The following is an 18,367-nucleotide window of genomic DNA, read 5'->3' on the forward strand; positions in this document are numbered from 1 at the left end:
ATGAGATCTTTACCCATTCCACACAATTCAGATTTCAGACAGACTCCAGATCACTGAAAAACTACATGTTGCTTATCCTAGAATTTTAAATAGTACCAACTATTGTTACAGACAATGTCAGCTTCTGATAATAATATCAGCCAATACCAGGCCTGGAATAATTAATTATTTGAGCCTCCCTACCTCTTGTTTGGGTGAGCTCCCCATTAAGAGCCAGTTCAGAGTCATTTTCATTAACAGATTTTTTCCTATGGCCTGTCTTTGTCTGCATGTAGAGAAAGTACCATGGGAATACACATGTTCACTAGGTACATGTCTGCATACAGTGGAGAGCAAAATTTGCTGTACTGTCCAAATGACAGCTTTCTGGGTAAAAATAGGATGATGGAGAGATCTAGTACAGCCAGTAAGTGAATACATGACAAAGCACTGCCAATTCCTGGTTGCTCAATGTTAGTCCTTCAATTTAAAATCCTAAAATAATACACTAATACTAAAATATTGTGAAATAGATATATGCATAAACACATATGTTATGCTGTATTACTGCCATCATTAAACATGAATATGTAATTCATAATATTTTATTATTATTCATACTATACATTCATTCCTTTCTGAGACAAAGTGGTTTAAAAATATTACAAGAGCTTCATTATCACATCCTGCATTTGACAAGAGGAAAGAGAGCTTCAGTGGTTTGCTTCCTTTCCTCTATTGAACCCAGCTTTGGTCACCGTGCCCAGGCCTCCCTCTCCCTTTGGCAAAGCTGACCGTGCTAATCAGCCCTGCAATGCAACCTTGCCCTCCCTCCCCCATTATTAGTAGGCAGAGGCATTGTGCTACATGCAAGGTGGGGTGTGGGTGAGATACAGGAGAGGGAAAAGGGAGGGGAGCACCTACCGGTCTGCCCAGAACTCCGGGGAAACCTGGGAAGCCCTGCAAAGATCCAAGGCAAAGACCCAAAGAGTTAGTGAGACCCAGAGCAACCTCTCAAGCAAGCTTTGCACGGACCTGGTTCCCCTCGCAAAACAGGGCCAAGGCAGAGCAGTTCCTTCTGCACTAAAAAGAGAGTGAGCAGGCAGAGAAAGCCAACCACAGCCAAGGACCCAGGGCTGCTAGAGCCTAAGTATAAAGGTTACTTACAGCTGGGCCGGGGGGCCCTCTAAAACCCTGTAGGCCCTAGATAGGAGGCAATGACATACAGAGACACGTGAACCGGCTACGTAAAATACAGCCACAGGGTGAGGTGATGGACTGTCATCGTCTGAAAGAACTCTGTTAGGGAGGGGCAGCTCTTTGCTGCACCTGCCAGCACCTCCTGGAGGAAGCTGTGCAAGATACTATGGGATCCCAGGAAAATGCACATTTAAGGTAAGGAGGCACCAACAATTGTGCAACAAGGTGCTTCGGAGCACGCATGTACACCTGTTGGCAACTGAGCCTACTGTGGATATCTGGACGATCTGCACAAGTTCTGCAGAAATTTATGACTCTCACCTGTTTAATAACTGCCATTCATTATACTCCCCCCCCTTCTTTCTCTGAAATGATGGAAGCTCAGGGTAACTAAGAGTGGTTCTTGCATGGAAGGATTTTAAGTTTTATTTAATTATGACACTTAAAACAAATTCATAAACTCCTAATTCCAGTTTTATGTCTTTTGCACCAGGCTTGATGATAGCAAGCCTAAATTTTTTATCCCATAATATTAAGCCATACAAAAGAGAAAGTGACACACAGAGAGTATTTGATTGATTCCAATGTGTTCATGTCTCTTGTTCAGATGCTTGAATATTTCTGTGCATTTTGAACACTGACTCAGCATGCCTGCTCCAGATTATAGAGGTGCTGGACATATGTAAGAAACAACCATAATTACAAGTGATGAAGAGTAAGCAAAACCCTTCTGCTGAGGCCTCCTTAAGCTGAATATGGTCCACAAAGGAAAGTAGGAATGGAAGGCAAATGATACATCAGTTCCAATTATGCAGGAATTGAGCAAGAAGGGACCTAGAAATGATTCATAAACCAACAATCTACACTTAAAACTCATTATTATTATGAAACACAGGAAAAAGATGGTTTCAAACCTGGTTCATAAAGAAAATGTATCCTGGCTTCCCAATGCTGCTAAGACATTGCTGTTCCAATAAACAGGATGATCTTCTTCACTGAGACACCAGTTGTCTCCAATCATTTCTGCCTGCCCAGTACCTTCCAGCAGACCGGGTGCACTCCATGTCCCCTCCATTAAACACTATCATCTTGTGGGATGTAGGAAGCGTGTCTTCTCTGTTGCAGCCCCCACCCTCTGAAACAGTATCCCCCAGAGATGAGGATGGCACTCTCTTCCCTGGGTCCTGGAAAGCTTTGAAAACCTGGCTCTGGTCCCAGGCCTGGGGTTGATGTTTATTGTTTGTTTAAGGCCCTGCTTTGTTTTGTTGCTTTTGTTATTTATCAGATGATTTTAGTCTGAGCTGTAGGTCTGATTTTATGTTTTTAGCTGTTTTTTTGGGGGGGGGTTTCTAGTCTTGTATGCCACCCAAAGTCCACTAGAGTTGGGCGGCCAATAAATTTAAATAAAGAAATAAATAAATTTTAACAGCCCCCCTCCCTCCCAGCTCAGCTTGACTCAAGAACTTTATCGAGAAGGATTCTATCCAAATCTAGCAAGGATTCTATCCAAATGTGTCACAATCAAAGGCACTAGAAGCTATTGGCATTTCCCTGCCAATAGACTGTGTGGCTGGGAAGTTACAGAGAAGCACAAAGCTCTATATGGTAGTTGGGAAGCCTTAGATGAAGACTATTCTGGAAGCCTATGTTTGTTCATTGAATGCCTTTTTGAATCAGCCAGACTGCAACTTTTGGGCAAATTAAGTTCCTTCCAGTGTTTCAGTTACTGAGAAAGACAGACCAGGCTGACCTCCCTTCCTTTTTTGTGATGGTCTCCAGAGCTACAGTTTTCAAAAATATGAAGAGCAAATTTAGCTAAAACTGAGGGTGGAGGGTTTGGGACTTGTGGGTTTCACTGAGCTTTCTGCCATGATTGACCCATACAGTAATTCCATTAATACTCCTTTTCTTTTGCTGTGTTTTTTTCTTCTCCTGCTTTTCTCTTCCCTTGTATCATAGGATTTTCTCTGCCACTGCTAAGCCTCTTACTTACTGCTTTCCCTTCTGAGCCAGGAAGGCCTCTCTCTCCTGGAGGTCCCTGCAGCAAAAAAGAAAAAAAGGAGATTGAGAATAAGCAGCAGCCAACAAAGCCACAGCGTAATGCAGGAGCAACTATACATGGTAATAGAACATGCCCATTTTGAAAGGAGGATAGTCATTGCTAAAAAGCAGAATAAATGTTGATGTCAGAATTGCTTTGTTTCAATAGCTGTCATCATTTTGACAATGATCCATCAATAATACTCACTGGAGTGCCATCCCTGCCCTTTTCACCAGCTTCACCTCTCTCCCCTTTTTGACCATCTTCACCCTGCAATTCAAGATGGCATTGACATCACAAAGGGAAATTGGCAGCTCCATTGTGTCTACTCCCATCACACTTGCCAATATCATTGGGGTCTATGGCTGCATCACAATGGCCAGTTTGATTTCTGCTGGTCAGCTCAGATCAACGAAAAGCAGGGAGCCTGTCAGGACCAGGGGAGAGCTTTGCCTTTGTCCCTTCCCTTCTGTGAAGCAGCCAATCTGTACTCATTGGAAGCAATCCTGGAAGTGTAAGTGTGCTAAGTTTTACTGAAGGCAATGGGATTGATGCTTTTAACTACATATTTAGGTCCAGAGGATTTCTATTAGTATTTTACCCTTTACTATGATAAGGATTTCATCCTCAAATATTTTGTTATCTGTAGATCCAGAGGATTTCTATTAGTATTTTACCCTTTACTATGATAAGGATTTCATCCTCAAATATTTTGTTTTCTGTAGATCAAAATTGGGCAACTCCCTTTTGCATGGCCAACATTCAGCAGCAAATAGTTGAATATTGGCAGTACAACATTGGCAACACAATTGGCAGCACACAGTGGGAAGGTGTGGTAAATCTTTCAATAGCCTTAGTGCTTCTTAAATGCAAAATAGCACAAAAAATAAAATAAATAACCCAGTATAATTAAAAAAAACAAAAGGAGGCTTTTCCTACTTCCATGATATGATTATTTATTTATGAAATGTTTATGGCCACCCAACTCAAACAATTGTGAATCTGGGAGACATACAAGTAACAAGTAAACAATACAATTAACAGCAACAAAATTTAATAAGTGACTGTGAATAATTTCATTGTCATGCTTCCTGTAGGCTTTGCCACAAAAAGATTACCCAATTCCTTGACTCCTTCATCACTACCTTGATACAACCATTTCATGGGATTTTAAATGTTTCAGACAGAAATGGAGCCAATACACAGTTTCTAGTCTGATCACAGGAAACTAGTCTGTAACTATAAATAAAAAACAAACCAAATTTTCAATCTCAGCTCCAAAAGAGAGTATGGTGTAACCAATGGCAGAAGATTCTTGCAGAAAATTCATGGTTGCTAATAGAAATGCTAATACGATCAAAGGAGATAAGTAATCTTGGTGGACAATCCTATCCCACTCTTTTTCATAACCGTCACTGCATCATTGCTTCGCCAGTGAATGATTAGGGATGTGCAAAACATTCCATGAGACAGAAGAGAGTATAGGCAGTTAGTAAGCTATATCACAATGAATCCAAGGGCAGTGGTATGTGGCAATAGTTAAATGGGAACAGGAAAGGAAAGCACTGGGAAGATTGGGAGGTGGGTTGGTGAACAGGCCACGTGGAAAAGGAAGGGAGAAGGGGGTAAGTTGCACCAGCCTTTCCATACTTGCCCCATAACACCCGGGCTAAAACCTGGAGCAAGCAAACAAGCTGTTTTGTGTTTCAAATAGGCTGAATTTCTGAGCCATGACCTGTCTGCCTTTTATTCATCTTTGTGAATAAAAGACCCCTCAGGGCTGCTGAATTATTCATTAAGCCAGTGAAAGAGACAGAGGCAAAATAAAGTTAAAGCAAGATCAAGTCAAACACTTGCAGGAAAGAAGTGTTCCCTCTTGCAGGTGGAAGCACAGAACAGACACAAGGAAAGCTGGAGAACTGCAGAGGTGAGAAACTTACTACATTCAGACCTTATCGCCTCTGGAGCCTTTTGCACCATCTTCTCCTGGGTCTCCCTGTACAAGAACAAAAAAAATGAATGATGACCTCCAAGCCTTAAAGTACAAGGGCTTTACTAAAACAGAAGAACAGGGAAAATGTCCTGCTGTCAAAATAATCCTCAACCGAATCTCACTAGCTGGGACACCATGTTAAAGAATCCATTTAAATTTTCTGACTTGTAGCCCCCACTTCAGACCAAAAGGGTTCTGCTCACAGAAGGCAGAATACCTCCTGTTAAAACTAAAACTCCTGCTATTTTCTCAGCAATAAACCTAACCCCTCAAAAGGTGAAGACAAACTAACCCTAACTGCCCAGAGTCCCTCCTTGTGGGGGGAGATGGGCAGTGATAAAAAAAAAGTGGATAAATAAATAAAAATAAATAAAATAGTCAAGGAGTCAATTAGTGAATATGGTCAATATCTAAGTTTTAAACCAAAAACAGCAACTAGAAGGTGATGAGGATGTATGGCTGCAAGACCACAGAAATGTCGAATCCTTCCATCACCATCACAAATGCTGCTTCCTGATCAAGATGCACACTGTATAGGAAGAGAATTCAGCTGAAAAAATAACAAGGGGCCCATTCACTGACCTTGCTTCCCTTGGGTCCTATAGGTCCACGTTCCCCAGGAAATCCAGGGAGGCTCCCTTCAGGAGTTGTATCTACCTGAAAGCACATAAGTATGTCAGTCTAGCCATCAGCTGTCTGACAGCCATGCCCTCGCTCTCTCTCCTCCCTCTCTTAAACATACACAATTCTATTGAATCCTGTCTGTGGCCACAATACTATCAACAAAAGTCACATTCCCAACAGAGCTACAGAACCGGTCAGGTTTAATCAAGTTTCAGCCCTCCCTCAGCACAAGTACATGATTATCTTATACAAAGGGATTTCACATACGTATCACTGAAGCAGTAACTTCATATTTAAACAATAAACACATACTGGAAGATCCATGTGCCTGATGAATCTGTCAGTTTTCCTAGGCAATGAACCCAGATTTCAGATCAGTTCCGTGGAGATAATAAAAATTGCTCATACTAGCATCAGACGAAGCTTAGGAAAAGGAATGGGACTGGAAGGAGACTGGCTGTTCCGTAAGTTCCCTCATTAACTAAAATGGGCAGGAACCCTAGGCTTAGCCATAAGGTGCTTGGACTGGCAGTGTTCAGTATGACATAAAATACAGAAGCATCACACTGAGCCCCTCTTTTCTCCGTTTCATGTTGACAACTGAGTGGCTTGCAAAACAGCAATTTTTGTGTGAATTTTATCAGTTTAGGAAAATGCGTATCAGGGTAAAGTAAAATATCTTTCAAGCTGAGCTCAACTCATGGTGACGTCATAAACCCATCCATTCTTTCAATGGGGAAGAAACAAAAAAGGATAAATGTCCTTGGTCTGTTCAAGGCACTCAGATATAACTCAAATCTACGTCCAACAGTCTCCTTCCACGTGAAAGGTGAAAGGTCCCTGTGCAAGCATGGAGTCACGTCTGACCCTTTGGAAGGACGCCGCTTTCGTGATGTTTTCTTGGCAGACCATAGCAGGGTGGTTTGCCATGGCCTTCCCCAGTCGTCACCTTTCCCAGCAAGCTGGGCACTCATTTTACCGACCTCGGAAGGGTGGAAGGCTGAGTCGACCTGAGCCGGCTACCCAAGAATCCAGCTTCTGCTGGGATCGAACTCGGGTCGTGGGGGACTGGAAAATATCTAGGACATCATGTAGTCCAACCTCCTAACCTTCTGTAATTCAGCAGCCAGGGTATCTGTGAAAAGGACATCTCAGATCTAACAGACTACAGTACTCACCTTCGGTCCTGGTGGGCCTGGAGGACCTGGTGATCCTTCTCTGCCCTGTGGACAAGAGATATGGAATAAAGATCAACAAAATGCACAACTGCTAGAGAAGAGATCTCATCTCATTTGCCTCTCAAGGGTTACCGCTACAAATCTTCTATGATGACTTTAAAGAGAGAAGATCAGAGACCATGAGTTCTATTCCAGACTAACTGCAGTTTACTTACTGTACAAAAAACCTGTGACACCTTTTAAAAAAAGGAAAAGAAACACAAGGCAATGGATTTTAGAGCAGAAAAGCAATGGTGGGTGAGGCTTCACATTTTTCAGTTTTCTTAAAGTAAGTTTGCTTTGAGCAGGGCTCTAAATGTCTGGTTTTGGTTTGGATATATCCATACATGTGTATATATGTATATATATATGTGTGTGTGTGTATGTACACATGGTGAGGACTGTGATTGTTTGAAATCCTGCACAACCTTCCCAAAATAATGGTGACTATAAACACCTATATCAGATCCCCCCGATCAAAGGTTTCACAGAAACCCTTATCGGAGTATCTCCCATCATTTCCTTCTCCAAGGAATGGAATCCGTGTTGCCAGATGGGAGTGGGTGTGAAGTTGGAGTTTGAAGTGGTTTATTATGGCTATGGAGGACATCAAGGACGCGGGGTTGAGATATGCCAGGAATACCATCTGGATGGGACGGGGAGTGACATGGTTTCATGGGAAAGGGGACTAACTAAGAGAATGTAGTTTTTAAGTTAGGTTTGAGCGGGAAATCTTTATTCGCAGCTTGCCTTCTGTACCACTAATTACGTTTCATTAAAACAGTTAAAGGAATCCCAGCCTCCTGATTGTGATTGTGTGAATGCTCGAATGATCAGGTGCTGACAACCTGTGTGGGAATCTGTGTGAAAACTAAATGGGGATAATGTAGAACAGTCATATAGCAGGCCTACAAATGCATATGCAATTCCTTTTTCCATAGATTGTTCACTTGATTTCAAGAATTTGTTGGTCTCGCATGAACTATGAGTGGTGTGGTTTCATCTAGGACATCACTTCTGGAACACTGGGATCAACATGGTCTAGAGCAGGAATAGAATGTTCCAGAGTTCTCTTCATTGCTCCATTTCAAGGAAGTTTAAGTTTGCATATCTGAAGAGACCACTAGAGAATACTATTTCATGGTTCTAGCTGTGGGTAGATACCCTGGAGAAGATGCGGATGCTAGGGAGAGTGGAAGACAAAAGGGAGAGGGGCTGACCAAGGGCAAGATGGATGGATGATATTCTAGAGGTGACAGATTTGACCTTGGGGGAGCTGGGTGGGGGCGACAACCAGAAGCTCTGGCGTGGGCTGATCCATGAAGTCACGAAGAGTTGGAAGCAACTGAACAAATAAACAACAGCAAAGCTGTGGGTAACATGAGAGATGCTGAAACACCAGTGATGAAGGTGCAAGAGTGAGTGAATGCGGGTGTGCACCAAGTTGCCAGCACATACAACCAGGCAAACATTGTGTATGCTCTTGCATATGGAGTTGCCAGAATGGACAGCAAGGGACAGGAGAACATGGTGTGTGCATTTACATACAGAGTTCTTCTGAAGCTGAAAGGGGAGATGTGAAGCATGACCCAGGTCAGTGAAATGATATTCTCTATAATGAACACTGAGCTGCAGTTGCAGCAAGCTGGAGCAAGCTGTGATCAGTATGACTCAGGAGCACAGTGTAGGAGTCAGATGCCAAAGTTGCTTCCAGGAAGTGGGCTGTGGTGGGTTGATTTAAGTACTCTCCTAGCTACATTTATGCAATTGTAGACCCTTACTTCCAGCTGTTGTTGGTAATAAGGCTGTTAACTGTCACATGTCCTAGAAGGATTTATAGCTTACTCTCGTTGCCACTTCTGTATAGTGCAGTGTCAGCCCTCCCAGGTAAACCAGACAAGAAACACAACCAGATGAGCTACTTCTATTTTATTGTTAGGCTACATTAACAGAATGCTGCAAGTCTGAAAGTACAATCTCCCACTGTCCTTATTTACCGCCTAACCCATTAGGGTGGGTCCTTTCTAAGTTTCTTTCTCTTCCCATTACTCAGTTGCAGATTCCTCCCTCTTTTATCAAATTGTTCCCTAGGCAGCTTCCCTCCCCCCGCCCATCTTCCAAAGTCACTCTCACATTCCATTACAGTCAGGGGCTTTCTACTGAGGCCAGGGTGATCTGCTATGCAGCCTGGCATTCCTATCTGCTGGTGGGGTGGGTGTGTTGTCCATTCAGGTGGAGGATGGTCCTGTCAATGCAAACCCAGGACCTAGTGAAGTACAGAACAGCCAAGCATCCTTGGTACCCCAGTTTGCCAGAATCTCCTCCAACTATGCACTAGACAAGGGAATCTAAAAATATTATGAGAGAAGACAAAGGCAAACCAATTCTGTACCATTGCCAAAACAATTACATGGGTCCATAAAGTCACCAGCAGCTGAGCTTTAACTTACTCCAGAAGGAGTTTTTAACCCTACTCACCTGTTCTCCTTTTCCACCTTTCTCACCCCTGTCACCCTGAAATATGAAAATAATATTTTAAAAAGAGATAATCAATATAGCTACATCATTTCTGACATTCTCTCATCTCAGCTTAAGCTTAGAAATGCAAAGCTGGTTCTTTTTTGGAAAAAAAAGTCCATGAAGTTTTCCAGAGAATTTGAGGTTATCACATGACTTTTTCCCCATTGTGGTAGGGAACTATTACTGGTACTTTATATTTTGTACTGATATTATGTATACTGTTTTATATTAGTTTTGTTGCAGAACTTTATAGTGACATAAATAAATAAATGCAGGGACTGTGACACATAAATAAATAAATAAATAATTCAGATATGTTGATAACGAACAGTTCCATTTAAAAGATTCCCTCTTACTCTAAAGCCAAGATCATCAAAAGTTATAAAATCAAAACACACGTTCACATGAAGAGCAAGTCAAGGCTATTTCATTGCTCCCGATGACTTTTAGCTTTTCAGTCAGGGCTCATACTTCTGCTTACTTTCTCTCCAGGCTTCCCTGCTTCTCCAAGCTCTCCTGCCCGGCCTGGCAGCCCTGGAATTCCAGGTTTCCCAGGCTCCCCTGGCTGCCCAGGTGGCCCTCCTGGCCCCCGCTCTCCGATGGCACGTCCTGGTGGTCCTTGTGGTCCTTCACTTCCTTTATCTCCTTTTGCTCCTCTTTCCCCAGGGAAGCCTATGGGACCCTACAAGAAATAGTCAGGCTTCACTTAGACTGATTCTGGAATAGAAGGCTTGCAGGCAGAGATTCAAGGACACAGCTTTTGGTAAGACTGCTTTATTATGGCTACTGGAAATGCTCTTCATGTCAAGAAAACCAGCATCTGCCAACTTTAAGACTCAAACTATATATATTAGCTTCAAATCTTACATCTCTTTCCCTCATCTATGGGTGAGAATGAGCTGAAGGCCATTCATTTTGGGTAGGGAAAGCAGTTGACATCTGTGCACTGCTAACGTAGCAAATCAGTCTGATTTCAGGCCCTTTGCTTCTACCTTGGCCAATCTAGCCCTCATTTCAATACACAGCATACCTAGGCAAATCAGCTTTCTTTATAAAGGATATTCTGAGCAGTGTATTAAAGGTGCCTCTCTCCAATGATTCTCCTTATTTAACTGAGCAAAATATGACACCCAGTCGGCTTCCAGGTTTGATTCAATGTGCTCATTGTTACCTATAAAGCTGTCATGCCACAGGGCCAGGCTATTTGAGGGGCTGCCTGTCTCCCAACATCTCTGCTTGCCCCACCAAATCTAGAAGGGAGGACATACTCCAGGTTCCTTCCATTAAACAATGTCACCTTGTTGGGCCCTTGGTCAAGCCTTCTCTTTGGCAGTGTCTGCCCTATGAAATAGCATCCCTTTGGAGATCCAGATGACCCCAATCCTGTTAGCCTTTTGTAAGGCATTAAAGAGGTAGTCCCCTAGGCATTTGGGCTGGATGGTTATGCAAGCTGTGCTGCTTAATGTGGTCTTCTTAAAAGTTGGGATTGTTTTATGATGTCAGACATTATGATATGCTCTATCTTGTGCACCAGCCAGAGTCTCTTTGTGAGGTGGATAGCCATGTAAATTGTTGAAACAAACAAAGAAATACATAAAGAAATAAATATGCCTCTCATCTTTGCAGAATAACTGTCTCTCCACTGCTAAAGCATGCAAAGGTTGGTAGTTTTTATAGCTCTGCTACAGGAGGCAAAAACCATGGACCCTGGCCACCAGCAAAGTGACCATATTTCAAGCACATAAATTTCGGCTGTTCCTAAGATTCTGGGCAGTTCTAATTGTGAAAATGGTAGCACTGTGCCTCCCAGAAGGCTCCCATTGCCACACTTAAATGCTCAAGAAAGAAAAGGTGGAGCAGATTTGGGGCTGTTTTTCAGTTATGGAGGCATTTAAAGAAAGGGACTAGTAACAGTTCATCTCCAAGAAGCTCCTCACTTCCTGTAATGGTCATCTCTGAGCCTGAGAAGGAGGTGGAAACATAGTGAATTCTTTTCTTATCTTGTAAACATTAGCTACATCTCCTGTTCATCAAAGGGTGATTATCAAGAGAATGAAAAAAGCCCCACCCTAGTGAACTCAGAGATAAAAGGGAAAGTATTTAGTTGTTAACATTTGTTGTAACATTTATGTCACCTTTTTTCCTTGCAATAAAGTGGTTCAAGCAGCATCTATGAGAATTTGGCTGCTGGGATGCAATAGATTGTCAAAAGTTTGATATTCCTATTCCTGCTCTTAACACCTGCCCAAACCATGCAAACTTTCAGCCACACTTATCTGATGAGGTCACTATGTCATGAGACAGCTTTGCCGCCTTCTATAGAATTGCAAAGTTGAATTACAACCCACAACTCCACAGAAGTCACCCACATCTGCTGTACTACAACTATTTCATATTTTATTCTATAAAGTTTATTTTTCAAGGTTAACAAACATGTGATTCACATCTAAGACTCTCAATTCAAAACTGACATTTTATCACAGAAGTCGAACATTTAGAAAAGCAATGAATCAGTTGCCTGGGAACTCTGCGCCATTTTTAGTGAACCTTTTCTTAATAATACTATAAGAACACTATTGAATCAATATTGAATCCATTTTTCTACATCCTTGTCACAATGGTATTTTGGTTCAGGGCACAACATTCAGGAAAAAGCATGTATACTGTATTTAGAGATTTGTTTGTATATTTTATATGTGAAGAACTTTCCCCACTAGACTGAAAAGAACAACAAAATATAGACTTAATACTTGTGCATGAAGAACTCAGCCTTACCTCCTTTCCTGGTGGTCCCCTGTCTCCTGGATCTCCTCTGTCTCCCTTCAGTCCTCTCCGGCGGTCAGGAACAGGTAGCAGCTGATCTGAACTGCCGTCGTAGGCACCAGTGATCTCTCGGAGTAAGGAAATCTGTGAGGAAAGAAAGAAGAATCACTGAAGTATTACGAAGAACACAATCTAAAATGCAAACATTTATAAACTAATAATCCTTGAACTTTTTTAAAGGTGAAAAAATAATTTACCCAGCCTTTACTGCAGGATGGGCAACCTGTGGCCTTAAGGGTGCAAACAGTTCTCATCTTGTTTGTGTGTGGCCCTGGCTTCATTTCAAGATTCTTAAATACCTCATAGGGCAGTCAGGCAAAAAGTTGCCTGGGAGGGAGGGACTAAGAAAGACTGAAGACAGTGACATAATAATGGAAGAAGGGGTGTCAGAGAGAATAGGGCCCCAACTTACTTCAAGTTCACCAGTTATATGGCTCTGAAGGAATTTGGCTCAGACAGAAACCGGACTCCCTCCCTTTGCTTTACTTTAAAATCTATATAAGTAATGTTACTCTGGCTATCAAAATTCAAAAACAATTTGTTCAAGTGGCCACATAAGCACCAGAAGATACATAACTTAAACTAGTTCCTTTGGCAGAGTGTTCCACAATTTAGATGCCAATGCTAAAAGGTCTGCCTTCTTGGGTCCATCATCCTTACATCTAACTGCAGTGAGACATCAAGCAGGTCCTCCAAGGTCCATCTAATGGCTCAGATAGTATCAGAGAAGGTATTTCTTAAGCCCTTAAGTTTGGGGTTTCAAACTCTATACTTATATTTGAACTGAGGCTGGAAACACTTCTGTCCTTCTAGATGTTCACTTACAGAGCCAGCCAGGAGCTCTGAGAGATATACAGTGATATCTGCAGTGCAGAGATAAGATGGAGGATGTGACTGAATTCCTACCTTAATACCATATGCTTCCAGGGCACGTTCAACATTCTAGACAAACAGAGATGGGAAACAACGAGCAAAAAAAATGAAAACAGACTGTTGGAAATAAACATCAAAGACAGTGAGTAGAGTAAGATGACAGTTGCCTTGTCTAGGATAGGGTCCTTGTATGAAGTCCAAATTTAATAGATCACTTTAATGTCATGCCCGTGTGTATGTGTGTGAACTGCATGGAGAAAACTCCAGATTGGTGTGCTCTGACAGTTCTGTTATTCCACCAACTTGTTACTGGCTTATAAATGCCCTTTTACATATGGGCCTGTTTCCAAAATGGCCAACTGAAGAAACACATAAATGCATTCTGTTATGTTTATATCCTGCCTTTCCTCTAGGAGTTCGTGGCAGTGTACACATCACCTCCTCCTCTAATTTTATTCCTACAACAACAATCCTCTGCTCTGAGGGAACTTTAGCTGAGACATAACTATTATCTCAAAGTGACCGAGAAAGTTTTCAGAGCTGAATGTGGACATGAACGTGAGTCTTTCTTGGCGCTAATCCTGCATTTTAATATAGCAATAGGGAGACACTATCAGACACTGAATATTCTTGGATTCCCATTTTTCAAGCAGAAAAATCTAGATGCCACTCACTCTTAAATATTGCAGTGCAATCCTCACCAGATGACACAAAGAATAGACACACTCAACAGTAGCAATTATTCTCATCCATGCTTCAAGCCATATTCTCAGGATAAAATTGGCCACTCTTCTCAGTCTAGATTCAAGTTAACTTGCAGTAAACTTTTACATATGTGATTTACTCCTCCTAGACTTTCAGGATGAAATAATGAAATAATATTCTTGCTCACTCACTGATGCCATTCCGGGTTCCCCTCGTGGCCCAGGTTCACCATTTCTCCCCTGAAGGAAAGGGGAAAAAAAAGAATAATAGTGTGTAGCGACAGTAATCGAGATGTCAGGATGTACATCTTGGTTATGTCACACAATGCTGTATACACTTCAGAAGCAGCTCCTTGGCAAACAGAGTGAAAGGACAAAAGAAAGGCAGATGTTTTCAGAATTAGAAACAGAGATTAGACTCCAAGAGGCAAGGATGCCATCCACAGTGTTTTAGAAAATCACTTACGGTATCCTGTCACTCTTCTTTCTTGATGGCAGAGATGAAGTAAATAATTTGACTACTTTCTTATGGAAAGTTTCAGTATGCTATGACTTTTATAACAGTTTCCAAATTAATATCTGAATTAAACTCCAGAATCCATTGACTTCCAGTCTTTTTCATCATAGTGATAAAACAGATCAGAAACCGGCCACTGGAATGCACAAATGCAGAGGTCTCTGGTGTATTGTACGACTTAATAATATATGGATGGCTGTGTTGCATGATATGCCAAGGATCTTTCCAAATGCATGGTGCACCTAGCATAAACTGGGGATGATCCATATCAGTGGCCATTGATCTGCTAATAGTTGTGCCACACAATATTACCTGATTCCACTGTGCTTTAGGTTCTATCAAAGTTCACTGCAGATCTCATTGTTAAATAACTAAAAGAAAGGGGAGATGGGCTCAGTGAAAGCCATATTCATATTCAATAAAATAGGATTCCTATTAGACCAAATTTTGCATAATGAATTAGCCTCCATAATGGGTTTCAAAGCTCTAGGAAGAGTTGATTTTTGAATTATTAAATGCCTAGGGAACTGAGAGTTACTCACCTGATCTCCTTTGGATCCAGGTTCTCCTCTGTCTCCCTGAAATGGAATGGGGATGAGAAGTCAGTGTGCAGAGAACTATAAAGAAATTAATTTCTGCTCTAGATGGTATTAAGTCCCGCCTTAGGCATGAAAGCCAGCTGGGTGACCTTGGCCAAGTCCCTCTCTCTCAGCCTAACTCACCTCATAGGGTTGTTGTTGTGGGGAAAATAGAGGAGGAAGGAGTATTAGGTATGTTCGCTGCCTTGAGTTATTTATAAAAAATTATAAAGGCAGGATATATATATATAGAAAATTAAAGGCTGAGGAAGACCTCACAAGATGGGCAAGCTATAGATCAATATCTCTGTTTAATGTGGATGCTACAATTTTAACACTTTATAGGAGGCTACAGAAAGTACCATATACACTCATGGATAATCCCATCCACAGATAAGCCAACCCTCAAATTTTTAATCAAAATACCTTGAAAAATGGCCACCTGTGGATAAGCCAATCCTTGAATTTTTTTTTCAATATATTCTGAACAACTTCGTTTTCATATTTTGTATCAATAAATATTGTTTTCCAGAACAGATTCCGTTTTAAATTTTCACAATTGGCTTATCCACGGGTAGCACGGGTAGCACATTTTTCATAGTATTTTGGTTTGGCTTATCCATGAATATAAATGGGTACTTTTAAAAAGTATTACTGTACATGCTCACGGATAAGCTGAGCCCAATTTTTGGTTGTATTTTGGGACCTAAAATGCTCAGCTTATCTGCAAGTATATACGGTAATACCATCTCTAATTCTCAATCTGGATTTATAAAAAATAGGTAAGTATTGGAGTTGGAAAATACGGTAGAGCCTGCGGGATGGTTATGTTGATGGTTATATGGTTTTTTGACCTGGCTGCTAATTTGTATTTTTGGTGATATTATTATTATTTTATGTTTTTAACTGTTGTTTGCTGCTCTGAGTCATGAGGTTGAGATGTTCTATAAATTGAAATAAATAAATAAAGTGAAGTTCTATAAATTCAAACAAACAAACAAACAAACAAATAAGGACCTGACAACAGTTTTCTGGTAATTTATATTGTAGATATTGCCACAGATAAATTGAAGTCAGTTTTAATTTTGTTGAATGCTAAACAGATCTTTGATATGGTCCAGACTGAATTTATGAAGTGCATTCTATGAAGATATGGGTTACCACCATCTTCTGTCCATTAGATTACAATTCTGCATCTTCATTCAGTGACTAGAGTTATTACAAATGGTTTTGTCTTTCAATTTATGAAGTTATATCATGGTGCCTGAGAAGGATGCCCCTGTCTTGTTTAATCTTTAATTTGGCTCTTGAGCCATTGGTTTCTTCCGTTATACAATCTGAAGATATTAAAAGTTGGTGGCATATGACACTGAATATAAATTATTATTTTATACTGATGATATTATCTATCAATGCATAATTATCAAGGCTATCCTTGATAATTATGCAATGCTAATACCAAAGCTTGTTGAAGATGTACTGCAATATGGTTTACACTCTGGTAATAACATACTAGCAGCCTAGACATGTTCCAGTTAATACAAGATTAGGATTTACAATTTTCAATTTATACAGACTATAAAATAATACTTGGGTTTTTATCTTTCTCAAAATATATCACAGTATGTTGAATTAGGTAAAGGTAAAGCTTTCCCTTGACATTAAGTCCAGTTGTGTCCGACTCTAGGGGGCGGTGCTCATCTCTGTTTCAAAGCCGAAGAGCCAGCATTTGTCCATAGACACTTCCATGGTCATGTGGCCGGCATGACTAAACGGAACGCCGTTACCTGCCCACCGAAGCGGTACCTATTAATCTACTCACATTTGCATGTTTTCGAACTGCTAGGTTGGCAGGAGCTGGGACTAGCAACGGGAGCTCACCCCCTCATGCGGATTCGAACTGCCGACCTTCCGATCAGCAAGCTCAGCAGCTCAGCGGTTTAACCCGCAGCGCCACCGCGTCCCTTCTTGTACGTTGAATTAAATATGTCTAAATTATAAATGCAATTTTAGCATATATAATTCAATGGTTATAATTCCCATTAAGTCTTTGGGGTAAGATCTATCAAAGTGAACATTACATCAAGATAAATGTATATTTTAAGAGAGATTCTAAAGTTAATTCCTATTAGATGTTTTGCACAGATAGGTAACTTAGTAAGAATTTTTTTATGGCAGGCTAAAGCCCCTAGAATATCTTTGGCAAAGCTGAAGTTATCTCATGATCATAGTGGCTTTAACCTACCAGATTTTCAACATTGGGCTTTTAACTTTTTTTTTCTGAATGAGACTTTTTATTCTTCTTCTCACCTGTGGACCCCATTTGGAGAACAAGTATATGACCTTTGAAAACTTGGCAGGTTTTAGGATCCAGGTATACTAAAAAGGAATTTTCTTTTCCAGCCTTGAAAGCTGCTAAGCACCTTTGATTATCAATAGGCAAGCAGTTATGTTTTCATCCTGATTCCCGTAAGAAATTGATGTTATGGACTAACCCAAATTTGACAATAGCAAGAAAAGTGGTTTTTTGGAATGCTTGGGCCAAAGGATTAACACTTTAAATCAGATGATTTCTAATGGTTGTTTTAAAGATGTTGAGAAATTGCATGTTGAATGTGATTTACTTATAACATTTGTATGGCAATATATATAATTGAAATGTACTAATTAGACAGTATGGCCCAGATGCTCTAGTTGTCTCTAAGGTAAATATAATTTTAAGTTCCTTAAGAGATTCAGCACTTGAACAGAAACCAACAATTAAGTTATGTAAGGAAAAATAAAATAAAATGAAAGTTAGTATTAGTTAAACATCTGAATTGTTGAATGAAGATATGGAATATCCAATTTTGGAGAATCAGTGGGTTCGTGTGTTAAGAAATGTGAAATATACTTACGTTTTAAAAATGAAATTAATTCATCAGAAAATATTATTTCATTTTATTGAACACCTCAAAGAATTTTTTAAAAGGGCTGGACATTAAATTTTTTTAATTGGTCTTGTCCAGTTATAATCATGTTTGGTTTCAAATTACTATATACATCAATGCAATTTTGGGAAGAAATATTATATTAAGGGATCTCAATGTGATGTTGACCTATATTTCTGTAACACGGAATTTATTATTTCCTAAAGAGCCTGGGGCATGGCAAAAGAAGATAATTTTGCACAACTGAAAGAAACTTACTCTCCTAATTTTAAGGAATGGATCCAGGGTATGAGTTCATTAACTATATTTGCAAAATCTTTGTGTTCTAAAATGATAAGATAATGCAATATGTTGCTATATGGTCTAGA

At 40.5% G+C, this 18,367-nt stretch overlaps 1 protein-coding gene across 1 annotated transcript in view; it reads right to left on the minus strand.

Moving 5' to 3' along the window:
* LOC134489969 (collagen alpha-1(VII) chain-like) overlaps positions 1–18,367 on the minus strand; it is a 59,007-nt gene that overhangs the window by 28,576 nt on the left and 12,064 nt on the right. Inside the window, exons 14-26 of the mRNA XM_063292846.1 lie at positions 15,034–15,069; positions 14,167–14,214; positions 13,304–13,339; positions 12,350–12,481; positions 10,056–10,256; positions 9,533–9,568; positions 7,016–7,060; positions 5,796–5,870; positions 5,172–5,216; positions 3,428–3,490; positions 3,173–3,217; positions 1,147–1,182; positions 904–939 (exon numbers count right to left, since the gene is read on the minus strand). Of these exons, the coding sequence (XP_063148916.1) occupies positions 904–939; positions 1,147–1,182; positions 3,173–3,217; positions 3,428–3,490; positions 5,172–5,216; positions 5,796–5,870; positions 7,016–7,060; positions 9,533–9,568; positions 10,056–10,256; positions 12,350–12,481; positions 13,304–13,339; positions 14,167–14,214; positions 15,034–15,069 (834 nt within the window). The remainder of the gene's footprint in view (positions 1–903; positions 940–1,146; positions 1,183–3,172; positions 3,218–3,427; positions 3,491–5,171; positions 5,217–5,795; positions 5,871–7,015; positions 7,061–9,532; positions 9,569–10,055; positions 10,257–12,349; positions 12,482–13,303; positions 13,340–14,166; positions 14,215–15,033; positions 15,070–18,367) is intronic.

Source organism: Candoia aspera, chromosome 2 (assembly GCF_035149785.1).
Source record: "Candoia aspera isolate rCanAsp1 chromosome 2, rCanAsp1.hap2, whole genome shotgun sequence".
NCBI lineage: Eukaryota > Metazoa > Chordata > Lepidosauria > Squamata > Boidae > Candoia > Candoia aspera.